Source organism: Ochotona curzoniae, unplaced genomic scaffold (genome assembly GCF_017591425.1).
Source record: "Ochotona curzoniae isolate NIBS_2020 unplaced genomic scaffold, NIBS_Ocur_1.0 patch391, whole genome shotgun sequence".
Lineage (NCBI taxonomy): Eukaryota > Metazoa > Chordata > Mammalia > Lagomorpha > Ochotonidae > Ochotona > Ochotona curzoniae.
This window is the reverse complement of record NW_024466963.1, coordinates 8853-33798: the sequence shown is the minus strand read 5'-3', so window position 1 is coordinate 33798 and position 24946 is coordinate 8853. Positions and strand designations below refer to the sequence as shown.

The 24946-nt window shown below is 58.3% G+C and overlaps 1 protein-coding gene across 1 annotated transcript; it reads right to left on the bottom strand.

Moving 5' to 3' along the window:
- Nucleotides 1-3919: 3919 nt before the first annotated feature.
- Nucleotides 3920-24220, bottom strand: LOC121167568 (draxin-like). Its single transcript, XM_040997046.1, has 8 exons — nt 24102-24220; nt 23673-23801; nt 11596-12044; nt 10173-10363; nt 8583-8697; nt 8093-8185; nt 7403-7492; nt 3920-4032 (listed from the first exon to the last, which is right to left on the bottom strand). The coding sequence occupies exons 1-8, from the start codon at nt 24218-24220 to the stop codon at nt 3920-3922; spliced, it is 1299 nt and encodes a 432-aa protein (XP_040852980.1).
- Nucleotides 24221-24946: the final 726 nt, after the last annotated feature.

Below are 24946 nucleotides of genomic sequence, written 5' to 3'. Positions count from 1 at the left end.
AGGATGCCATATGGGCGCTAGTTCTAAACCCAGTGGCCCATTTGGGGAGTGAACCAACGGAGAAAAGATTTTTCTGTAAATACGCTTTTACAATAAAAATAAATCTTTGAAAAATAGATAAGGACGAACCAGGGCGGCAGAGCTTGGGAGCAAAGGAGTTTGTCAGCGCTGCTAATCAGCCAGGTGAGCTGGAGCTCAGAGCTCAACGCTGACACCCCACCTGGCCAAATGGCCCCGCCATCCAGTGTTCCATCCCTCCCACCTCCCATGTCCTAGACACGTGACTCTCAAGCTCTCCCACGCACGAGAATGACCTGGAGACTGGCTAGGCCCCACCCTTGAGACTCAGCTCAGCAGGTGGAAGAGCAGGTGAAGATACTGCTCCTGGATCAGGCTGCGAGGAGCGCAGGACCAGAAACCCCCTTGCTCCCGGGATCCACCAGTCCTGCCTTAGGATCCAGAAAAGCTCCAACACCCCACTCCCCCTGCCAAGGCGTCCTCCCCGCTCCCCCTGCCAAGGCGTCCTCCCCGCTCCCCCTGCCAAGGCGTCCTCCCCGCTCCCCCTGCCAAGGCGTCCTGTGAGGCAGCCCTGGGGAGGTGCTGATCCGGCTCTGCAAGCTGCTAGCCAGGGATCCCAATGGTTCCCTTCTCTGGCCCCTCCCAGCACCCCACGTCCCTAGCTGTGTCGCTGTTCCCCACGCATGCTCTTGCAGTTGACATGTGTATTTGTCATGTCTCCCCTTCCCGGGAGCCCTCCATGGTGGCATGCGATGGCACGCTGTGGCACTGTTAGATTTCCCTGGGTGGCTGGAATGGAGTTGGGAATAAGGCCCACCTGCGCACCCCCGTGGTAGAAGGATTAGACTTGTGGTTCACCAGCCGTGGAGCTGTCTCCCAGCAGGGTTGGCCTTGCGGTGCAGGTGCAGTCGCTCAGCTCACAGACACACGCTATGTGAGCGATGGTGTCTGGGATGGCAAATAAGACCCCGGCCGGAGGGATGCAGGTGACTTGGGCACAGTCTCAGCAGCTACTGGCTTTCCCCTGGTCCCTTCTCAGCTTCCCTGGGTGTGACTGCAGGTGCATGAACCCATGATTGCCAAGCTCCTTACTTCTCAGCTCTGCCTCGGTGCCCACGATCCAGACATGCCTCCTGGGCTGGGGCTGGCTCCCCTCCGTTCTGCCTCACCTATGCGATCTGGACCTGTCGCCTCATGCTCGTTCCAGACCAGGTTTTCCAAGTCATTTTAACCTCTGACCCCACTCTCTTCTGTGGGAGTCTCAGGGCACCGGTGTTCTTGGGAACATACACGGGTGCAGGGTCCCAAAGCTTTGGGCCGGCCTCGACTGCCTTCGCAGGCCACAGGCAGGGAGCTGGATGGGAAGTGGAGCTGCCAGGATTAGAACCGGCACCCATATGGCAGACCTGGGGTGAGTTCTTGGCTCTTGCCTAGTTCGAGCTGTGGCAGAGCGAACCAGGGGACACGAGGTCTCTAACAGCTCCTGTCTCTCCTTTGGTGTCTGTGCCCCTTAAAGAAGTACAACGTTCAAAATCCAAAGAAAGCATTGAGCAGTTGCTGACACACAGGGAAATCACATGACACGCAGGGGTGTGTCCACAGCTTTCAAAGCCTGGACCACGGGGTTGATTAAACACTTGGTGGGGATGGGAGGTGGGCACTGCAGCGCAATGGGCAGAGCTGCTGCTCGGGCTGCCCACACCCTGTGTCAGCACAGGCATGGCACGCGGCTGCTCCACTTCGGATCCAGCTCTGTGCTGCACCTTGGACGGCACGACAGCCCGAGTGCTTGGCTTGCTTCCCCTGTGAGGGGAGACCCAGACGGAGCTCCCGGCTTCGGGCTGGCCCATCCCCAGCTGTTGTGGGCATTTGGGGAGTGAACCAGTGAATGGAAGATACCGTCACTCTGCCTTTCAGAGAAATAGATCTTCAAAGCGGGGACATTGGGATGCCTGGCTCTGGAGCTATCAGGGCTCCATCACCCCCTTTCCATTTAGCAACGACAGGACAGGCGTACTCAGGGTAGCAAGCACAGTGGAGTTTCTAACTGGGCACCTGCTCTGGCTGCCAGGGCTGGCTCCGTGGCTCGCCAGCTGGGTCCTGATCTGGGTTTCCCTTGTTGGATTCTGCGGTGTTCTCTGCCCACAGCCACCCCCTATGAGCCCACCCAGCACGGGGCTTGATCGGCCGCGGGCACAGAACTGCGGGCGGCTCAGCTTTCCAGCCCCTGGCTTTGATCTCTTTCAGTGGCCCTGCCCTGGACTCCACCCGATTCCCAGGCATAATCAACGTATTTCGTTTCCTCCCTATCTACCTGTCTCCCTTGGTGCCTGACCCCTGCCCCCTGCCTGATTTTCTCAGAGTAGTAAACAGCTCTGACATCCCAAGGGCATAGTTGAGACCAGTCAGGAATCTGCGGGGTGGGTAGGGGGTGGGGAGAGAGGCTTTTGTCACTGGCAACCCGGTTTGCCCTGGGCAGCAGGGCTGACCCACAATGAGATGCCAGCTGGGGTGAGAGAACTTAAAGGGTCCTCTGAGGTGGCCGCTCAGGCCCGAACCGCTGGGACAGATGTTCGGGTGGGCCATTACAGGTCTGCTCCTTAGTTCTGAACTTGTCCATGAACCTTGTCTCTTTGCATAAAGAACATTCCTGGGCCTGGCACGGTAGCCTTGCCTGGCAACTTTCAGAATCCCATATGGACACCAGTTCATGTCCAACCTGCTCCACTTCCCATCCAGTTCCCTGCTTGTGGCCTGGGAAGGCAGTCGAGAATGGCCCAAAGCCTTGGGACCCTGCACCCACGTGGGAGACCTGGAAAGAACTGCTGTGGCCACTTGGGAAGTAAAACAACAGATTTTTTTTCTCTTTCTCTCTGTAAATATGCCTTTCCAATACAAATAAATAAATCTTAAAAAACAAAAAAAAAGCAATGTTATTGGACCACTGTGGTGCAGAGCAAACATCTCATCTGAGCACTGGTTCAAGTCCCAGCTACTCTGCTTCCAAACCAGCTCCCTGCACCTGGAAGGGCAGTGGAGGATGGCTCCAAGGGCTTGGGATCTGCCACCCAGTGGAGAGCCCAGGATAGAGGGCCAAGTTTTTTGGCCTTTGCCTGGTCTGGTCCCAGCTTGTTGTAGCCATGTGCTAGTGAACCAGTAGATGGAAGATCTCTCTGTCTCTCTTTCTCCTCTTTTTTCCTGCCTTTCAAATAAATAAAAATGAGGTCTTTTTTACAAAACAAAACAAAACAAAATCCTTGTTTCTGCAAATACTCAGTATATCAGACCCATCTGCCTAAAACATTGCGGATGCATACAGACAAGCACATGCGTAACGTACATTTCCTTCCGTTTTTAAAGACGACCCACCCGTGCCCAGGGAGGTGTAGAGACAAGCTCACAGGGAAGGGAGCTACCAGGCTGAGAGCCGTGGGGAGCCTGCGTCAGATTCTTGGCCCCTTGGGGCTTTACATCCTTGTCCTGCTGCCTACTGAACTGGAATCTGCTTTTCCACCAAATCCTGGGGTGAGGAGCACTGGTCTGGGGCCAGAACGTGTCACAGACCTCAGCGTGCACATCTGTGGAATGGCCTGCTGGGAAAGGTCATGGTCATTTTGCGTGAGAAAGTCGGCCTCAGCTGTGCCAGGTCCATCTTTCATCCTGGGATGCCTCGGCTTTCACAGGAGGCTGTTGCAGTGCTGCTATCGCGCAGCAGAGGGCGCTGTCGACAAGGCCATCCCGGGAGACGCAGGTGCGGTCAGTGGGTGCAAGTGCGCAGCTCCTGAGCTCCCGGCCTGCAGCCCAAGGCTCCGGTCCCCGGTTTGCTTTCTCGTTGCGAAGTCACACACAAATCGCCTGGTTTCTCCAAACCTGCGGGCCGGGAAGGCGTCTACGGGGCACGCTAAACGTTGATGAAGGATCCCTGGTCGCTGTTGGCGGTCTCCGGCTCCACGCAGCGTCCCTTCCTCCGCGTGACTCTGCGGTTCCGGTGGAATTTGGCGTAGCAGCGCAGCCCTGGGCAAAGAAAGGCAAGGGGGTCGCGGCAGGAGGGGCCAGTCGCCCTCTTCCCTCCACTCACCTGCTTTATTCTGCGCTACATTCCACCCTTCGCCTGGAAGCCTCAATTAGTTGAACACAGGAGATTGTAGGGAGGGGCCTAAGTGGGGACACTTAGGGCTGTGAAAACACTGGCCTCGCGGCGCAGCAGTGGACACAGGCCAGGCGTTTGCTGGAGCACCTGGAGGGAATCCTCCAACAAACCGCTGACTCCAGTTACAGCGCCTGCAACTAGTAGATGCTCAGCAGGCGCCCACGCTGCCCCAGGTAGACAGGAGGGCAGGGAGAACTGGAGACTCATGCTACCTGTGTACATCAAGAACTGCTCTGAAAACAAACTCTGCAGTTTAAGCCTCGTGAGTAGAGGCTCTTGGAGAACCTTCCAGAACCCAGGCTGGATCCTAAGAGCCTCCCCGGGCACCCCGCTGTGCCTCTACCTTCCTCTGGGGTGAGCTGGGGTGAGAGGACTCTACTCGCTGATGGGGCCAGGACATGCAGAGGACGTGGCAGACCCGCCTTGGGCCCAGGCTTCTTGTCCAGCCGCCTGGAAAGCACCGTGTGCCCTATGCCCCTGGGGGCCAAGGGAAGGGGAAGGAGGGCTGGCAGAGGAAGCATGTCAGCTCACTGGGGTTCCGCTGGCTTGTGGTTCTGCCCCAGTGCTGCTGGTCAGCCTTGGAGTGCATGATCGCTCTAGACCTCAGTACCTGCTCTGTGAAGCCGAGACCCTAACCCTGCACACAGGGAACTGCTCCTTGGTGTTCCCGACCCCAGCTGCTGACTCCCCGGTTCACTTCCCAGCTGGTTCCACAGACCACGTCACTGCTCTGTTCGCATCTGCCAGTGACCCCCCCCCCAAGGCCAAGGAAAAAACCAACAAAGGCCAACAAGATCATGTGCAGTGCTTCTGGAAGCTTCTGGAAGCTTCTTTTACCTCCCCTGTAGGTCGATATGTGCCCATGCCAGGCTTGTGTCTCTGGAACCTCTGCCTTTATACCCCACCTCCTGCCAGGAACTGCAGCCCTTCACCTGCCATCCCCCCCCCACACACACACACCACAGCACGTGCAGGCAGCTGGCTCCAGTATCCGTTTCATCCATGCCTTCTGAACCCACTCCAGCCCTCATGATTTTATCAGCCTGAGTTATTTTCTTACAGCCCTTACTACTTTCCGCAGACAGCTTATCTCTGCTTTCTGCCCACTCAGCTCCCTGGAATGGAATGTGGAGGCGCAGAGCTGGCGGAGTGTTTTCAGCCAGGGTTCAGCTCGGTGGCCGCACCTCACAGGTGCTCCGGGCTTCTTCCCCCCTTGATGAATGGATAACCAGAGCTAAATGGCTTTGTTGCTTTCACAGCAGATCGTTTTCAAGCGAAATGTCACCCAACGAGGACGTGCAGGTCAAGTTCGGAGAGGGGCTGGCTACTGGATTCTCCCATGCGGGAGACAGGGACGCTGGTTGGACATTGGATGGGATGAAGTTATCATTGCTCCAGTGCGGGATTTGTTCTCCTTTTGCTTGTTTGTTTTAGAAATGTATTGATTTGTTTTAAAGGCAGAGTTACAGAGAGAGAGGGACAAGGGACAGACAGACAGATCTTCCATCCACTGGATTCCTCCTCGAACGGCTGTAACAGCTGGAGCTGGGCCAGACAGCAGCAAAGGGCTTCATCTGGAAGGACCCAAGCACTGGGCCATCCTCTGCTGCTTTCCCAAGTGCATTAGCAGGGTGCAGGATCAGAAGTGGAGCAGCTGAGACTTGAACTGACATTCATGTGGGATAAGGACACCGCAGGTGATGGCTTAACTCCACTGTGCCACAACACCAGCTTCAAACATTTATTTTAAAAAGTGTGCTTCCAGGGTCCAGTGCGATAGCCTAGTGGCTAAATCGTCACCTTGCTCGTGCCAGGATCCCATACCAGTTCTGGTTCGTGTCTCAGCAGCCCCACTTCCCATCCAGCTCCCTGCTTGTGGCCTGGGAAAGCAGTAGAAGACGGCCCAAAGCCTTGGGATCCTGCACCCACATGGGAGACCCAGAAGAAGCTCCTGCCTTTGGATTGGCTCAGCTCTTAACATTGCAGCCACTTGGGGAGTGAATCAGCGGATTAAAAAATCTTTCTCTCTGACTCTCCCACTCTCTGTAAATCTGCCTTTTTAATGAAAATAAATAAATGTTTAAAAGAAAAACACAAGAGCAGCAGCAGCAACAACGTGAGCTTCCAGCAGCCAGCATGGTGGCACAGTGAGCTAAGCCTCCACCTGTGACACTGGCGTCCCATATGAGCATCCATTTGAGTCTTCTGCCACCCAGAGGCCCGGAGGAAGCTCCTGGCTTCTGGCTTCAGCCTGGCCCAGCCCTGGCCATGGAGGCCATTTATAGAATAAAACAGTGGCTGGAACATTTCTTTCTCATCTTTCTCTCTGCTTCTTTCTCCCTCTGTCATTCTTTAAATCTACACATATTCAAAAGAAATGATTCTGGAGACATAGACTGAAATGTCCACAGATAACGTTTCTGTAGCTCCCAGGAACTGCTTCAGGATGGCACCGGATGTGGGGGTGGGATTCGATGCCAATGGCTGAGGCCGGGGGGTGGGGGAGGGAGACGGGATCTCGGATACTGGCAGGTGCTAGCATCGCCTCCACATCTTTCAGGACACATTGAGAATTACCCGCTTTTCTAGCTGTGTGGGTTTCGGCAGGTTGCTTTGAGATTCCTGGACCTAAGCAGGTTGATCTGTAAAGAGGGCGTCCTAAGGGTACTCGTGCGGGAGGGTCTGGTACGAGGATGCTCGGCATAAAACCTGGCGTGCTTGGGTGAGGCGGCAGCTGGGAGGAGGGGGAGGAGGCATCAAGTGTCTCCAAGCCTGGGTAGAGTCGGGAACCCCATGCCCATTGGCTCCCCTGCCCCACCCCGTCTGGGGTGCAGAGACTCCTGCCCTGGGCTGGATTTCTGGTGTGACAGCACAGCTTTCTTGGGTTGGCTCTTATTTAAAGAGATAGGCTCCTGGCCTCCAGATCGGGAAAGATGACGCCAGCTTGTGTGTCGAGAGGTGAGAAAAGCAAATCTGAGAAGCGATGCCAAGAGCCCAGACTAAATGAGTTCACAGATTGGGGAGGCTTGGAGCTAAGCTGTCCTCAACTCCCCAGGGATTCCCTGCCATCTCAATCCCCCCTCCTTCCCCACAGGGCCCTCCCTCCTCCCACCCCGCCCCACGCTAGGAAATCAAGCTCTACCGTCCTCCAAGGCCAGGGAAGGCCCCCCGCTCGCGCTCTCCTCCCCACCACCAACCTGCCTCCTCTTTCCCGCATCCGGAACCCACACGTACCTTCCACACACATGCAGTCGTCAAAGCATTTGTTGTTGAGGCCACGGTTGTGGGGTGTGCAGACTCGCTCCCGTAAGTCGCAGCAGGACCCTGCCCCCACAGCAAGAAAGAGAGTAGGGTCAGCCCAGCTGAGCCACCCCACCGCCCCCCACGCCTCCACCCCAACAGGTGATCCATCATCGCTGTGGCAGGCCAGACCCCAGGCAGGGTGGGACCATCTGCTCTGCCTGCCTGGCTGCCCCACTGGAACCGCAGAGGGATGTCTCGGCCCAGGCTCCTTGTCCTTAGCCTGTCTCGCTGGGGACAGCTGCTGAGCAGCGGAGTACTGGCAGTGCCTGGAGGCGTGGCAGTGCCAGGATGGGACAAGACAGAGCGCAGTCCTACCACGTGCTAGGAGAAGAGGTTCAAGGTGCCATGGAGCCAGGGGACCCAGGTTTGAGCCACTTTCCTGCTATGTGATCCCGGGACAAGACGTCTCATCTCTCTGGGGCTGGCGAGCTGTCTGAGAACCAAGGCTGACCACAAACAAGCCTCTTTCCTGAGAGCCCTAAGCTATGATGTGACTGAATTAACGCAGGCCGACAACTCTCAGGAACATGGCAGACATGGCTCAACAGACCATGCTCAGCCGCCTGGGGGTCCCCACCCCTCCCAGCACCCCTCCCAGCACCAGGGGCTGCTGGCTACTACCTGGCAAGCAGTCCTGGTGATGGCTGCATGATTCCTCCTCAGCAGGCGAAGTCTGGTTGCCGTCACTGGACGGCAGTGGCCTCCAGTGCTTCTCTGGGGATGAGAAGATCTGTCGTCAGCATCTGGGGGCCAGCTGAGCCAAGAGACTAAGCCCAGGCCCTCGGCCCCACAGCGCAGCTTGGGCCAGACTCACAGCTTCTCCCTGCCTCCGTTTTCTCTACAATGGGATCACAATAGCACAGTCCTGACAGGTGGCTCCCTCCTTCCCTTGCTCCCTCCCTAGGGTCGTGGTTGACCTCTGGAAGCACTGGGCGTGTCAGATGCACCTGACTCCATTTTCTAGTCCTGGCATGAATTTCAGCTCAAACCCACACCTCCCCGCCCTGACTTGGGAGACCTGCGGGTTAGACTGGGCTCACTGGGCCACTTTCTGCCCCAGCAGGGGGTGACAAAGGCTGGGAGGGGACCCCTGGCACAGGTGGGGGGGTACCTTTCTTCTCTGCAGAGGGCCACACTTCAGGTTTTAAGTCCTCATAATCGGTCCAGTCGAACAAGGCCATGTCCAGTGTGGGCGTCACCTCCCCGTCCTGCCGGGGCTGTGCCTGCTGAGGCGGGGAGAGACGGGAATGGACAGCAGCAGGAAGGGGGGGTCCCCAGGGTAGAGGGTGATGGAGGGGCTCCTTAGAGCGCACCCCCATGGCCTCAGTCCTCCGTGGGGTCACTTGGAGGGGGCTGTCCCCAATGCGGACATGGAAGATGAGTTCCCCATGAGGCCCCCTGGGGGACAAGGGGTCCCTGGGAGATGGCAGCTGTCCAGCAGGCCACTCCACCCTCGAGGAGGAGGAAGGGAAGTAGCTCTGTCCCTTCCTTTCCCCCCTCCCTGACTCTCCATGATGCCACTGCAATCATGCCAGTCAGTGCTCGCTGGTGAAGAGGTGTGGGTGAACAGATGCAAAGTTTTCATCACAGCCTCAAGGGGGCGCAAGACTCAAAGAGGCCTAGAAAGTTTTATGGCTAGTATTTCTTTCCTTTCCTTTTCTTTTTTTTTTTCTTTTCTTTTCTTTCCTTTTCTTTTCTTTTCTTTTCTTTTCAAGATTTCTTTTATTTTTATTGCCAAGTCAACTATACAGAGAGGAGGAGACACAGAGAGGAAGATCTTCTGTCTGATATTTCACTCCCCAAGTGACCGCAACGGCCCATGCTGCGCCGATCCAAAACCAGGAACCAGGAACTTCCTCCAGGTCTTCCACGTGGGTACAGGGTCCCAAAATTATGGGTCATCCTTGACTGCTTTCCCAAGCCACAAACAGGGAGCTGGATGGGAAGCAGGACTTCTGGGATTAGAACTGGCACCCATATGGGATCCCGGCCGTGCGTTCAAGGCAAGGACTTTAGCAGCTAGGCCATGCTGCTGGGCCCACAGCTAGTATTTCTTACTGATCTGGAGCAAGCGGACGGTGTTAATGAACGCTCATCGCGTTCTGGGCCATGGGAGCACAGCTCTAACGACTTTGAATGAGGCAGGTGCTGTGGCACAGCAGATAAAGCCGTGCCTTGTGAGCCGGTGTCACACCGCAGTGTTGGTTTGCGTCCTGGCTGCTCCCACTCCCTGCTAATACACTTGGGACAGCAGTGACGGAGGTCCCCATTGCTTGCGCCCCTGCCACCCATATGGGAGATTCAGAAGGAGTTCCTGGCTCCTGCAGCCGCCGGGGAGCGAAGTAGTACATCAAAGCTTGCTTTCTCTCTTTCCTTTCCTCTCTCTAACTCTGCCTTAAATAAATATTGGTAAAAATCACCAATGTTCTCTCTCTGTATGTGTACAATTCTCCCCAAATGTGCCGTGCCCTGCATGCAGAAGCAGCTTGCCAAGCTGGCACCTGCTTCCTCGGCTGTCCCTGCAGTGGACCTCCAGGGCCACTTTGTGCTGGACAATGATTCCTGGGCTGGGAGGGCGCGCCTACCGGGGCCGGCGCTGGCTGCACAGGCAGCAGGACACCCCACAGACAGCCGCCTAGGTCGGTGGCCTCTGTCAGTTCCCTCCTGTGGCTGTGCCCTGCCTCCCTTGGGGGCCCCTTACCTGGGGCAGCAGGGAGGGGGCAGGCAGGATGAGGGACTCTTCCGTAGCAGATGCTGCCTCCAGGGTGGCCAGGAAGAGCATGGTGGGCGCCAGGCTGGTGGAGGAGTCCTCCATGGTGGCATCCAGGGTCTGGTCATCAAAGGGTTCGGCCTTCTTCATGAGGGAGCTGGGGCCTCGGACCAAGGCTCGACCTGAGACACGGGTGGAGGGCAGGGCGTGGGAAAGAGGCCCCAGGGCTCTACCTGCCTGCCCTCTCCTTCCCACTTTCCTCAATGCCAACACCGGGACAGCAGGGATCCTGTGACAAGCCAGCATTCTGCACCTGTCCCCGGGCTTGTAGGAGATGGCAACGGGAACCTCAAGCAAAAATCTTGGCTACCTTTGCAGGGGAGCTGGCCTGAGCATTCTCCCTATAACGCAGCATTCTGACAAGTTCAAGATCAGTAGGGTGGCTACAGCCAGAGACAAAGTATAGCAAAGCCCCGCTTCCATGCTGCAGAGACTGGGGGTACTGGGCTGAGGGGGGACCAAGTCCCCATGCCAGGCATGCCGGCTGGCTTGTGCTCAGGAGCGCCAGCACACTGCCCTTCCTCCTCGGGGTGACAGACTGAAGGTGGAAGCTGGCACCCCGCTGGGCATCTCTCCTTGTGAGGTGTCTCAGTCTGGCAGGGAAGCAAGCCGAACTCTCTGCAGGGGAAGGGGGCTGAACCCCTATGCCCCCTCCCAAGGGACACCCCGCCGCCTTCCTTCCAACGCATCAGTGGCACTGGCCTGTCCCTAGAGGCAATCTTGTCCCAGGAAGAGACAAAAGCTCTTTTATGGGCCAGGTGAGACTGGGGAGGAACTGCCTGGAGACAATGGGCCACGGGAGGGGCTGGCTGGGCAGCTCCAGGGGACCCAGGGTTGGCGGGAGGGGGGGGGACTGTGACATCCCTCCTGAGGTCCCTAGGGGTACAGGCTGGTGCCTCAATTCAGCATTTCCAGGGAGCTGATTCACCCCTGCCTGCTAAGCACTCAGCACCCCAACCTTCCAGCACCCCGACTTGACAGCGCCATCATGATGCAGAGGGGTTAACAGAAGCCAAGCCCAAAAAGGTCACTTGCGCAGGGCCACATGACTCTGAGGTGCTGGGGCCAGAATCAGACAAGGAATTGAGATGATTAAGGGGTGTACTTGGGAGGCACCAAACTGTGCCATCCCTCCTGGGGAGTGACAGGAGGCTAGATCTAGGTCAGATAGCAGGTGGAACTTCCCGAGTCAGAAGGGAGTTTGCTGACAGGCTCTAGTGTCCAACCAACTCCTCCTCACCAGCTCCGCCCCAGTCTCCTCCCCTAGCCACACCCCTCTCAGGGAGCACTTCCCTGACCCCTTCCTCCCAGCCTGCCTTGCTGGCAGGACCCCTCCCGCCAGCCGAGGGGCTACCTCTGTGCTGTCTCAGCCGGTCCCTGCGCCGCTTCTGTTCCCGGCCACGTTTCTTCACCCTCTCCCACCCTGGAGAGCGGTCCTCCTTCTTGGCATTGGGCAATGCCAGGTCCAGGAGCAGGTGCTTGTCCTGTGTCAGGCCTGCAGGACTCTGTTCAGGCAGCGGCTTCCCAGCTCCTGGCAGCCCTGAGTTCTGCCTGTTGGCAGTGACCACAGCCCCATCCTGGGCCTGGCCTGGCATGCCAGGGCCCCGCTCTTTCTTGCCTGGACCCCTCCGCCGGAGGTGGCGGGCTTGAGGCTCCCACAGGGCAGGGCCTGGGAGCTCGATGTGATTCTCAGGGAGGTACCGAGTGAGGGTTCCAGGTGCCAGGGAGCTGGCCAGGCTTAGCTGCAGGACGGTCAGGAGGCTCAGGAACATCATAGGGGAGGCAGGCATGGTGGGGTTCTTCCTGCAGGAAGCAGGGCAGGAGAGCGTCAGCCCCTTCTACTGCCACCCCTCCCCCACTTCATCATAGCTCCCTGGTTTTGTTTTTTCTGCTTGGTGATTGGCTTTGCCACCCAGGAACATTTGGCAGTGCCAGGAGAGGTCCTTGATGGTCAAAGCTGGGGGCAGGAGTGCTTCCGGCATCCCTGGGGTAGAGACCAGGGGTCCTGTCTGTACCCTGCAATGCCGAGAAGCCCCCAGCTTCCGGCCCAGGGGTCACCCCACTGGTTTATTCCTTGTCACCCAGAATTCCCCACTCTGTCCCATGCCAAGTCTCCCGGTACATGGCTGAGTTTCCTCTTCCCAGACTCAGAAATCACGTGTGGTCCCAAGACTTGACCGGAAGCCCAGGTTCAAACAGACACAGTGGCAGTGCCCAGAGTCAGTGCCCTGGGCAGCCAGTATACTGGCTACGGGCTAGCTTGGAGACACACCAACACAGATCTACCTGCATACCACAAAAGCAGCTGCGTGATGCAATTAGGGCTCACAGGGGTGAGGTCATGCCTTCCAAGTTACCCCAGTGTCTGTGAACACTCCAGTGTGTGAACAGCCGGCATTGCCTCCCCCTGCTCCTCCCCGACAGGCTCTGCCAGGACCCCTGCTAGGGCAGACAGTGCTTTGCTGGTAGTTCTGCAGAGTGGACCCTCGCTGCAGGCTGCTGTGAGCCTGCTGGAGGGGGCCGGCGGCCAGGATCCTCCCTCCACCAGGGGAGGGGGAAGCAGGCCCTGGGGTGGTGGCGAGGGAGAAGCAGCTGTGGGGCCAATGGGGGATCTGTGGCTTTGGGGCCCCCCAGCCCCTCCTCTGCACCTACTTGCTGCATCAGCACAGGCGGACAGCACCAGGTTAGCCAGGCTGATTGAATTCTTACGACCTCCCCCAGGCCTCCTGAGTATCCCATTAGGTTCGCAAAGGTGCTTACACCACTGTTCTTTGTGATTTGTGGCCATGTAATTGCCCAGGGCTGAGGAGGACAGCAGCCGCCCCAAGGCCAGCCGGCAGCCGGGCATCTTGCCTTCCAGCCCACCCCCCTGCTGGCCCTAAGCCAACTCCAGGGAGCAGCAGGAGGTGAGGGGAGGAGGCCCTGTATCCATCTCAGAGCCTTCACCAGGCTCCCTGAGGGGAGCAGGGACCAGCCTCTTCTCACCCCAGCAGACAGACACAGCGGGGCCCATCCACCTGCAGCTCACACCTCACAGGCCCACGATCCCACGTGTCAGGCCACAGCCTGGAGCCTGGAACTCCACCCAGGGCTCCTGCGTGGGTGACAAGGGCCATCACCCACTGCCTGCCAAGGTGTGTGTTAGCAGAGAGCTGAGGCGGCATTCTATGCAGGCACTCCAGTGTGTGAGCGGGCATCCCAAGGGGTTCCTCAAACCCCCTGCCCACGACGGCCTCCCACTATGCCCCTCCTCCCACTCTCCCCAGACTCCACTGCCTACAGCCCCGCTCTTCCTGGGCCAGGAGGACGGGTCCTGTCACTGTCCCCCATCACAGGGCTTGCCCGAAGGCCCTGTCTGTGCCTGGGGCGACACGTGGCATGCTGGGCTGGACTTGTGGTGACAGGTGACATCGTCTGTCTGCCACACTTCCATGTGCCTCTGTCTGTATAGTCCTCACCTGACAGCCAGGCCCTCGGCCTCACCCCCAGCTTTCCCCTAATGAGGGCCCCCCTCTACTCTCCCAGGCCTGTGCTCTGGAATGCCAGCAGCCCCCTAGGAGGAGGTGAGCCCACTTGAAAGGCCTGTCAGTTAAGCACTGCTCTGCCCAGAGCCAGCCTGCGCCTTCCCTTCCCCCAAGATTGCAAAGGCACAGAGTCGCTGCAGGATGGGACCCGGCTCCAAGACCCAGCCCGACCCTTCTGCCCTGCAGGGACACCAAGAGCCTGGGCCAGGCCTGGAGGACAGCCCCAGGACAGGGAGCCTTGGGGGCCTCAACTTGGAACAGAGCCACCTCCCTGGCCCCACAGGCAGAGAAGTGAGGCAAGGGACACAGGCAGCAGAGCAGGCGAGGCAGTGCACATGCGGGCAGCTTGTTGTGTCCCTGCTGCTTGATGCCTTCAACCAAGAGGGGTATGAAGGACTGGCCATGCGTGTCCTAGGCCGTTCCACGCAGGGGCGGTCTTAGGTGGAGAGAAGGTCCCTGTGGGATGAACAGTGCTCAAGCCCAGTTCCCAGCCAAGGCAGGAGGAGACTGCATGGCAGGAGGGCTCGGTGTGTGCGCACACACGCTTGCACTGGCGAGGCAGGCTGTGAATTGAGGGGCTGGGAGCTGGGCATGCTTAGTGCCTGTGGGCTTAAGCAGTTCTCCCAAGAAAGTCCAAGATGGGGCAGCTGCAGAAGAGCAGGAAAGCCCATAAGGAGGAACTGTAGAGTTGGAGTGTTGAGGGGACATTGGTGAGCGGGTAGGGGGGCAGAGGCGGAAACGAAGCCCTGCCCACCCAACATCCCGCCACGCCCGCCCCATCCCAACAGACAAACCCCTCTGTGAATGAGGATTGACTCACCGCTCTGTGGAACCCGGACCTTGGTGCCTCCTTTGTCCCCTCCCACCCTGTGTACCCCACGAACCACTCACATGCCAGGCTGGGGCAGAAAAGGAAGATTCCCATGCCCGGTGCCAATGCACCCATGGAAGCTGGGTGCCGTCCTCCCCAGCCCCCCACCCAGGTGCTGCCCTGACCATGACTCCCAATGCCTTGGACTGTCTATGGCCCACAGGTGCCCTCCTGCCCCATCACACGTTCCTCCCTCGGATGCCCAGGACCTTGGATAAGGCAACCCCGACTTCTGCCATCCCCTGCCTATCCCTCACCTTTGTTTCTCTCTCTGCACCCAGGATGGAACCACCTGTCCCCTCTGCCTTTCCCTTGCTCTGCCCCAACCCTGCCAGTCCACCTCCAGGAAGTCTCCTTTAAGGGCCACTTCAGTATGCTCCTCCCTCAATGCTCCCTGGTGGCTTTTCAGCGCTGGGACTGTCAGCTTTCTGATGGGCTCTGCCTCAGGGCCTGTCACTCCTCCAGGGCCCTACAAATAACAGCCATGCTGATCACGGATCAGAACAGGAGTAGGCAGAGCACAATCAGATTTATCCCGAGCAAAAGATCATAAAGAAATTCCCAGGATGTGTGTGTGTGTGTGTGTGTGTGTGTGTGAGAGAGAGACTTGGGGGGGTGGGAACCTTCGTGGGTTCCTCTCTGCAAGTCCATGGGATTGGCATAGGGATCTTGGCAATGCCGTGCCAGACTGGCAGGGTGCCACCTAGGAAACATGGGCTGCTACAGAAGTTGTGCCAAGGATCCCTGGTGATGCAGGCTCCAATCCGCGTCCCTCTGTAAGCCAATGTCACAAAGCACCCCAGCATCCCGGTGATGGTGACAAGGGAGGCAGGTGCTCCTCTCTCACCACCCCGGCGGTTCACAAAGCCTGCAGCGCTCTGGGCTGGCGCACCTCTGCCCAGACTGGAGCCTGAGCTCTGGGGTCGTCCAACTATGTCAGGGCAGCCCCCCGCCCTTCTCAGAGCTGGGAGCGGACAGTTTTGGCTAAAAACCCAATGAAGTAAGACAAAGGCGGTAAGAAGCCTCCCCTCGCCTGCTCCCAAGCAGCTGTGCAGCCCCCGCCTGGCCTGTTTGATCCAATCAATGGCCTGGCATGCCAGGTGCTCGTGTTTGCAAAGCAAGAAACTGAAGCACAGTGGTGGGTGAGCCGCAGCTCCAAGGCAGCACACAAGTGAGGGGTCGAGCCCCTGTCAGGGCCTGGGCTCTGCGGGCCTCTGTCCACCTGGGACAGAGCTTCCCCCACGACCACCGCCCTCCTCTCCTTCGCCTGTTCTGGTTGCAAGGGGCACCTCCATCCTTGAGGGTCCAGGTCCCTGCACCAGGCACCGGCAGCCAGGGAAAGTGAGTTGAAGGACCTGCCTCACGGCCCCATCAGCCACCTGTGGGGAGAGCGGTCCCACCCAGGAGGTTGCTCGGAAGCCCATCATATGCAAATGAAGGTAATTACCAAGCCTGGGCCTCCCGCGACTCCTGAATCCCCTCCTCCAACAGCTTTGCTTTTGGAGCCTGGAAGTCGGAGGAAGGGGGGTGGCAGCAGGAGCTCCCCCACCCCCACCATCCTAGCAGCCAACTATGGCGTTCAGGCCACCTGGCTTCCCAAGACAGCTGTACGGCCAGCATCTTCCCCTCTTAAGTGGGAGGGGCGACGGGGGGTGGGGAGGGAAATGGGGAGACAACGAGGGAGGTGCTGGCGGAGGGCCCGGGGCCTATAGGAATCCTGGCTCATGGAAATGATTAGGCTGTGAACCAAAAACATCACCTGCTCTGAGAATCGGGCCCCAGCCCCTCCTGCGGGAAGGAACAGCTTGAGTAGCTGTGGCATTGGGTCTTTGCATTTCAGGGTTCCCTGAGCGTCAGGCTCTAACCCTCCTGTCAAAAATGCTTCTTTGGGGCTAGCCTGATGGTGTGTCAGGTTAATCCTCCATTTGTGATGTCAGCATCCCATATGAGCTCTGGTTCATGTCCTGCCTGTTCCACTTCCAGCCCAGCTCATGCTTATGGCCTGGGAGAACAGCACAGGATGGCTCAAGTCCTCGGGCCGTTACATCTACATTGTGGGAGACCTGGAAGAAGCTCCTGGCTCCTGACCCACTGGCTTTTGCAGTCATTTGGGGAGTGAGCCAGTGGATGGAAGATTTTTCTCTATCTCTATACATCTACCTGTCAAATAAAAATAAATCTTTAAAAATAATTCTTAAACTATTTCAACAACTGCAGTGAAAGGGACAGATGCTCTCAGGTACATTTTCTGTCCAATTTTCCACAGGTACAGGCTTTGGCTCATGGGAAAGTGTGCAAAGGGGCATGGCGAGTGAGCACAAAGTCTGTGGAGGCCGATGCCAGGGCCAGCAGCCCGGGTGAACAAACTCAGGTTGGGGCTGGAGGTCATGGTGCAGTGTGACATGCAGTGCCAGCATCCCGTGTGAGCTCCAGCAGGGCTCCAAATCAGCTCCCCACTCGGGTGTCTGGGAGAGCAGCCGAGGACGGTTCACTGCATGCGCACTGTGGATCTGGGTGGAGTGCCATGCGTGTGCCCTGTGGACCTGGGTGGAGTGCCAGGCTTCTAGCTTGGGCCTGGCTCAAACTTGACTGTTGAGGCCGTTTGGGATGTAAATCAGAGGGTGGAAGAGTCTCTTTGTACTTTGTAATTCTGCCTTGCAGATAAAGAAATCAGTAAATATGAATATAAAAGAAGGATCAAACTCGCACTGGAGTGCCAGAGTGCACCCTGGGAGGCAGCAGGTGACAGCTCAAGTTCTTAGGTCCCTGCCACCTGCATGTGAGATGGGCTGTCCCAGTCCCAGCAGTTATGGCCATATAGGCAACGCACAAGATCTCCGACACTGAAAAGAGTAAATTGGGCCCGGCAGCGTGGCCTAGCTGCTAGAGTCCTCGCCTTGAATGTGCCGCCGGGATCCCATATGGGCACCGGTTCTAATCCCGGCAGCTCCACTTCCCCTCCAGCTCCCTGCTTGTGGCCTGGGAAAGCCCTCTTGGCTTTGAGCCAAAGATCATAACTGATCCCCATGGCATTCTCTTCCATCAATTCTTATTGTCTTCATTCATTTACCTTCAGAGAAGTCAATACTTCAAAAGTGGGGGTTGGGGGCCCAGCAGGGTAGTCTAGTGGCTAAAGTCTTCACCTTGCATGCGCTGGGATCTCATGTGGGATCTCATGGGAAGCGGTGGCCCTGCTTCCCATCCAGGTCCATGCTTGTGGCCTGGCAAAGCAGTTAAAAACGGCCCAAAACCTTGAGACCTTGCACTCACATGGGAGACCCAGAAGAGGCTCCTGGCTCCTGGCTTCAGATCACTTCCTGGCTCACTTCTGGCCATTGCGGCTACTTGGGGAGTGATTCAGTGGATGGAAGATCTTTCTGTCTCTCCTCCTCTTTGTATAGCTGACTTTTCAATAAAAACAAATAAATCTTTTTTAAAATGTGGGGCATAGCAGCAGTTGTACCAAGTCTCTGTAGAAGAGGATGAGGAGGATCAGTGTGGCTGTGCGAGGGCTTCAAGATGTATCTGCATTGATAGAAAACAGAAAACTTGGGCCCGGTGGCGTGGCCTAACGGCTAAAGTCCTTGCTTTGAATGTGCCCGGGATCCCATATGGGCGCCGGTTCTAATCCTGGCAGCTCCACTTCCCATCCAGCTCCCTGCTTGTGGCCTGGGAAAGTAGTAGAGGACGGCCCAGTGCTTTGGGACCCTGCACCGGTGTGGGAGACCTGGAAGAAGCTCCTGGTTCCTGGCTTCGGACCGGCATAGCATCAGCCGTTGCGGTCACTTGGGGAGTGAATCACCGGATGGAAGATCTTCCTCTCTGTCTCTCCTCCTCTCTGTATATCTGACTTTCCAATAAATAAATGTCTTAAAAAAAAAAAGAAAACAGAAAACTGAAAAAAATGTTTTTGACCTATAAGAAAGGCACATGTGCAGAAAGTAGACACACACACACACAGCAGTCCAGCTGCCTGCTGCTGGACCAGCCCTCTTCCTCTGTGAGGACTCGTTCTGGAAGACCCTCACTGGCCTCGCTGCTGGGATGGCATCCTCACACCAGCACGGGATCTCTATAAAAGAAGCAGTGTTCGGTGCAGGCGGAAGGGGGCTGGACAGAGCAGGGTCCTGACTCCTGGACCACACTGGCTCAGCCTGGGTCCTCAAAGATCGTGGAAACATCCCGACCCTCCTCAGCTCCTCAGAAACCTGAAGACAGCTAGCTTTGCTGGCTAAACCTGTGTGCGAAGGGGCCTCCAGCTGTGGCCCACCAAGACCCATCGGGGCCTCCAGCTGTGGCCCACCAAGACCCATCTCCCAGGGCATCTTGTCCAGAGGAGCTCCGTTCCGGGAGAAAGCTGCTGAATTCCCTCTGGGCCTTTCAGGGGGCAGGAGGGGCAGGTGCCAATGATGAGCCTTATGTGTTCTATGCCCGTGGGCAGCTGGGCAGCTCACCGAGTAGACCCCGGGGGCCCTGGGCATGAAGTTGGCCTGAATTCCATCTGTAGCCACAGAGCAAGGACCCATCTGGTCACTATCTTCTTGCCACTGTCTCCTTTTCCCCTCCTACCTGACTGCCTCGGTACTGCAAGTTTTCTTGTGCTGTTTCCCTTGTGCCGCCCCTGTTTGCCAAAATATTCCCCAGGAATGTTGCACCATTCCCAGCCTTGGACACTGCTTCTCCAAAAGCATGGCCCAGCTGCACAGAGAGTAGATTGTATGGGTGATTGGAATCCTATTTTATGAACTCACGTTTCTATGCTTGGATTCTGAACTGATCCACCTGACTCTCCCCATCACCAGGGTGGGCACTTCTGGAATGCCTGGAATGGGAACCTGTAAATGACCGCACCAGGCCTCCCTTCCTTGCTTGGCCCTGTGCGGCCGCTGTGCTGTTAACTCCACAAACCTGGAGCTGCAGCAAGTGGGGTCTCCGAGCTCTTGGCCCTCCCCCCGAGAAGAGGCTCTTAACATCCCCAGGAGGACCTGACCTTCCCCTCTCCACTTTGGGAGGATACTGTAAGGTAGATGGGCTCTACCCCTCTCACTCCTGTCCTGGTCCTTCCCCCACCCTGCTCTGGAGTGAATCTTTGTTTCCCTGGATGTGAGATGGGCTTAATAGCATGTCAGGAGACTTGGCTGCTGAGGAAGCAGGTACCTCCAGTGTTTCTGGGCATGGGCAGGTTCTGCCCAGTTGATAAGGAGCCCGGCTATGCAGGTGCCATAAAGGGTTCCCGGCTGTGCAGGGAAGCCCAATGGGGGGGGGGCAGCCAGAGCCTGGACTCAGCAGTGGCCCTGCTGGCTGCTCGGTGTGCCAGGATGTCCTGACAATCTGGGACTGTTCCTTGTTCATCTCCTTGGCTGCTGTGGCTCTGCACCTGCCCGCAGTGCCACCTGTCCACAGTGCTACCTGCCCGCAGTGCCACCTGCCTGGCCCAGGTGGAAGGCTGAGTCCCAGGAGCTTCTTTGCAATGGATGCTGCAGCCTGTGGATGGTCACTTGGCCACTTGCCTCTTGGGGTGCAGCACATGGGTTCTATGAAAGGGAACCTGCTCCACCTGCATGGAAAGTTCTGATGCCTATTCCACCAATCTGATGGGGCATGCAGAGTTCTGGCTCATTGTGACACAGTCCTGTTCCCAGGCATTCCCACCCACAGGGGAGATGCAGTGGAGAGGCCGTGGTCTAGCGAGGGATGGGGTTCAGCCCTGTTTCTGAATTCAACACACAGACTCCCAACAGTGTTCAGCTGAGCCCTGGGACTGCCCTCACTGAGCTGTGCGACTGGGGCCAATTCTCAGCCTCTCTGAGCCTCAACTTCCTGTCCCCTAAAATGGTGTGTGGGAGACAGAGTGCAATGAGCAGTTATTATCATGGGAAGGGGAAAGAGAGGAGGGCAAGGCAGCCAGGGATGAGGTGGGGGTTGGGTCTGCATGGGCAGGGGTGAGCACAGGTGGCCATGTCCCTTATCCTTGTGGGGGTGATGGATGGTGGCTGGACAGTCCTGGAGAGGCCCATTGTCTTGGCAAATGAGGCTTGGCTGCCCCACTGGGGTTGATCCATCTGCCTTAACTGCTTCCAATGACAGTCGTGGGAACCCCCACCCAGGCCTGGCACCTCAGAAGCCTTCAGGGAGAATGCTGGGGCCTCAGGACTCCCCTTGCCCCTACAATCCCACCCACCTGGTGTGCTGAAGGTCAGTCCCATCACTTACTTAATCTATAAATGCCAGCTGGTGGGATGGTAAAGGTCGTGGTTCAAACCCACAGCCGTCTGGCTTTTGACTTTGAGCACTTGTCACGCTGCCATTCAGTGGAGTGGCTGTGACTCTGGGATGTGCCCAGCGGGAACACCTACAATCTGTGGAGTTCTATACTTAGCTTGTCCTGGCTGCTCCGGACTCCAGCTCTCCCTTGCAAACACTGCTGTCCTCAACAAGGGACAAACTCAGGCCATGGTGTTGAGGTCGTGAGGAGTTTCCTCAAGCTGGGACCAGGGGTGGGGGGAGGACAAACCTCCTAGCACCAAGGATGCAGTCACTTCCCTGCCCTCCAAGGGTGGTCCCTGATGGCAGTCTCACTCCGCAGGGGAAAAGTGGGGGCAGGGTGAGCAGAGAGAGCTGGAGCACCCAAGAGCAGCAGATCCCACCCACCTGGTCCACACCCAGGATGTACCACAGATGTTCCTAGGGTCCCTGGGAGCCTCCCCTGTTCTTCCCAGCCCATGCAGTCAGGAATTGGGGTGCCAATCCTGGCCCCATTATTATCACACATCCACCTGCCTGAGGCCAGGGAGGCCACTCTTTTGGTCTCAGTAGCTGCTACATGATGAGCTGCAATGAGTCAATTTGTCTCCTCCTCCTCTCTCCCCTGCATGGATGCACATCATCTTCCACCAGATCCTGCAGGTGCTCTTGCTCCCCTACAACCTCCCCAGCCAGGGTCCTTCATCCCAGAGCTGAATGCCTTTGGCTTAGCCTGCTGGATTCAACAGAAGCCAGGGAGCTGCTGTGGTTTGCACCTGCCCCTGTTCCCTCCCTCCTCTTGGCTGTGGATGTCATCTAACAGCAGTGTGCACAGAGCACCCACTGTGTATGAGGAGCAAGCCACGGGAGCCTGGGAGGCAGGGCAGTGCAGGAGAGCACAGCCGTCCGATCTTGACCTGCAAGGATGGGCGGACACATGGGGTAGGAGCTCCTCAGCCGGACAGAGGAGCTTAGCAGCTGTGTAGCTGGTGTTCACGATGCAGCAGCCTAGGGCTGGTGTGGCAGAGCTCTCTGTGGTTCATTTTGTGGCCACAGGGAGCCACGAGGGGTTTGGGTTGGGGAGAGGGGACTGATTGAGCGAGGAAGGGGGAAGAAGGGCAGCGGAGGTGCCATCCTTTTCCCGGGGGTTGGAGCTAGCTTCCTGGGGGTTGCTGGAGCCACTGAACTGGCTTAGCAAAGCCAGTCCTCGGGAAGGCAGGGCAGAGATGTAGGAGAGATCTGGGGCCTGGAGCCCGACTGTGAAGGGTAGGCTGGGTGTGGGGGGGTCCTCAGCTCCGCTCTCTTGGTTCTCTGCAAAGAAATCCTCTGGTGGTGAGCACTGCCCACAGCAGACAAAAACTCGGCCAGGGGTACCCAGAACCTGCCAGCTCGGAAGTGCCCCCTCCTGCCCAAGCCGCCTCATTAAGCCACTTGGCCAGCATCACTGCCAGACTCCAGAGTAGTCTGTCACCTGCTCTCACCATGTCGATGATGGCCCGGGGCTGAGGCCATCACACAGTGGGAGCCCAGATCCAGGAAGACAACCCCCTCTCATCCCCACCCAGAATACAGAAATGGCTTCTGAGTTAATGCCACTAAGACTGAGAGACTGGAGCAAGGCGCTGGTTCAGAATTAGGGAGAAGAGACATGGACAGACACCTCCAAACCAAGGGCTAGCTGTTGGCAAAACCCACGCAGCCAAACCGACTTCATCTGCAAAGGGGAGACCCTTTACACGCTGTTAGGGAGACTCCGGTTTTAGGACTAGCAGAGAGGAGGAGGGAGTGAGTGTGAACGCCTTGTTGGGGTGAGGCAGGCCTTGGCAGGCAGTGTGAGCAGGGTGGGCTTCTCCTCGGAAGTGCCTCCAAGCCTTGAATTTGTAATCCATTTCTTTCTAAGCAGCTCCTATCCCCAGCCTGGCTGGGAACTGTGCCACCCCTCCCCTCCCCCAGCGGTGTGGTGAGTGAGCCAGCATCGCCTGCAGCCGGCATGCTTTTCTCTTCTCTGGGGCTGGGTCCCGCTGTTATCCCTTTGGATGAGGGGACCACTGGGACTCAGAGATTCTTTGTCCCCCAGAGCTCCTGCCGGCAGGACCCCCTTGGAAAGGTCCTGACCCTGCTGCGGGCTGCCCATGACCAGCGCAGAGGAGTGGCTGGGGCAGGGGGCATACAGACCCTTTTCAAATCTCCAGCCTCGGCTCCTCGAGGTGGCTGAGTCCGGGGTTCAGGACCCACAGGGTGGAGAGCGAGAGGAACCCAGCGGGAGCTCAGAGGAGGGAGCACAGCGCCGTCGGGGCCGGGACCAGGGCGCGTGTACGGCCGCTCAGTTCTCCCCCAACACACCCAGTCCAAAAGAGTGGCTCTGCCCAGGGCGCAAAAGTATGGCAACGGGTGGCGAACTGCTATCCCTGCCAAATCGCTCAGAGACGGGAACACAAAGAGACATTGCGTCCCAGAGTGGAGAGGTTGGTGCCGACGAGGGGCACCGGAGAGAACCGGGGAGCCCGAGGGCGCGGCGAGGTGGTGTCAGAGCGTGGCAAAGTGGGCGACCAAGGAGAGCGCGAGCGGGGCCAGAAGCCAGGGAAACTCGGCCAGGAGCCGAGGGGGCAGGCAGACGGACGGGGCGCGGATGGACGGACGGGTCCGAGGGCAAGGGAGAAGGCATTAGCGCCTCCAGCCACAGCTCTCGGCGCGCCCCGCCTCGGAGCGCGCCAGGTAGCCCACCTTTGTCCGGGCGTACGGCCAGGTGAGGCGGGAGGGCGGGGCAGGGGGCGGGCCGAGGTCGAGCCTTACCTGTCCGGCCGCCGGGGTGGGGGCGAGGGCCGAGGGGCGCGGGGCAAGCGCTGCCAAGGGCCGAAGCGCGGAGCCGGGACGGCGCTGAGGTGCGCGGGCGGCGGTAGGCTGTGCCCAGGCTGAGTGGGGCTGGAGGGAAGAGGGAGGGGAAAGAAGGGGCGGGAGCGTGGGGAGGGGATGGGAAGGCGCAGGAGGAGGGGCGGCGGGTAGCGGGCTCCATTGCCCCCAGCTGGGGGCGGGGGGCAGCTCCGGCCGTGTCGGACCCCGCGCGCTCCCGGCCGGCGCGTCCTCGCCAGCTGCGCTGGGCGTTCTGGGCCCTCTCCCCGGAGGCCTAGCCACAGCCGCCGCGAGGGCGCGGGGCAGACAAAGGAGGCAGACAAAGGCGGGAGCAGCCCGGCGGTTGTGCGGGCACCGGGCGAGACGGCTCACTCTTCCCGGTGCGTTGACAGCTGCCTCAAAGCGGACCAGGGCGCATGGGACTGGAGGGGCGCGAGCAGCGGTTGGCGCATCTGGAGCGGCCTGGCCAGGAAGGAGCTACAAAGGGACATGGCAGGGGGTCCCTGGCGGACCCCAACAATAGATCGAGGCAGCGCGCTCAGCTGCGGCCGCGTCTGGCTAGGCTGGGCCCCGCGAGTCCCAAAAAGGATTATTCCGCCCAAGCTGTCAAACGGGACAGAAGAAATGCCCTGGCCAGGGGAGGCGGGCCGGGCAACGGCAGGGTTTTTGCAGCCTCGAAAGTGCGGAGTGTGTGTGTGTGTGTGTGTAGAGCGCGGTGGTTCCCCGAGACGTCGCCCCTCGATGTGGAGGCCCAGAGGATCTTTAAAGCACCACAGCATCACCTGGGCGCCAACGGTGCACCTGCGGGCCACTTCGCTGTAGGGAAGGGAGACAGCCAGCCAGCCAACCCACTAACACACACACACACACACACACCGCCTCTTTCACCACGCCCCGTTCAAAGCCTCTCTGAAGCTTCCTAGCTCTGCCCAACCCGGACAAAGCCCAAAGCCGGCACGCTGAGAGCGGCTCATCTATCAGCGCGCGGGGTGCCTTGTCCTGAGGACCCTGGGAGTCCTGTTATGCTGGGTTATGAGTCCCACAGCGCATCTGCTAATGCCTGGGACCTCAGCACCATGATTTTCCCATGGGGTCGGGGGAGGGGCACGGGCACCTCAAAGATCAAAGAGCAGTGGGGCGGATCCTGGCACTTGGGGGCAAGCTGGCTCTCTTTCCGTTATTATTATTTTTTTTTCCTTTCTTTGGAATCTGCCGAA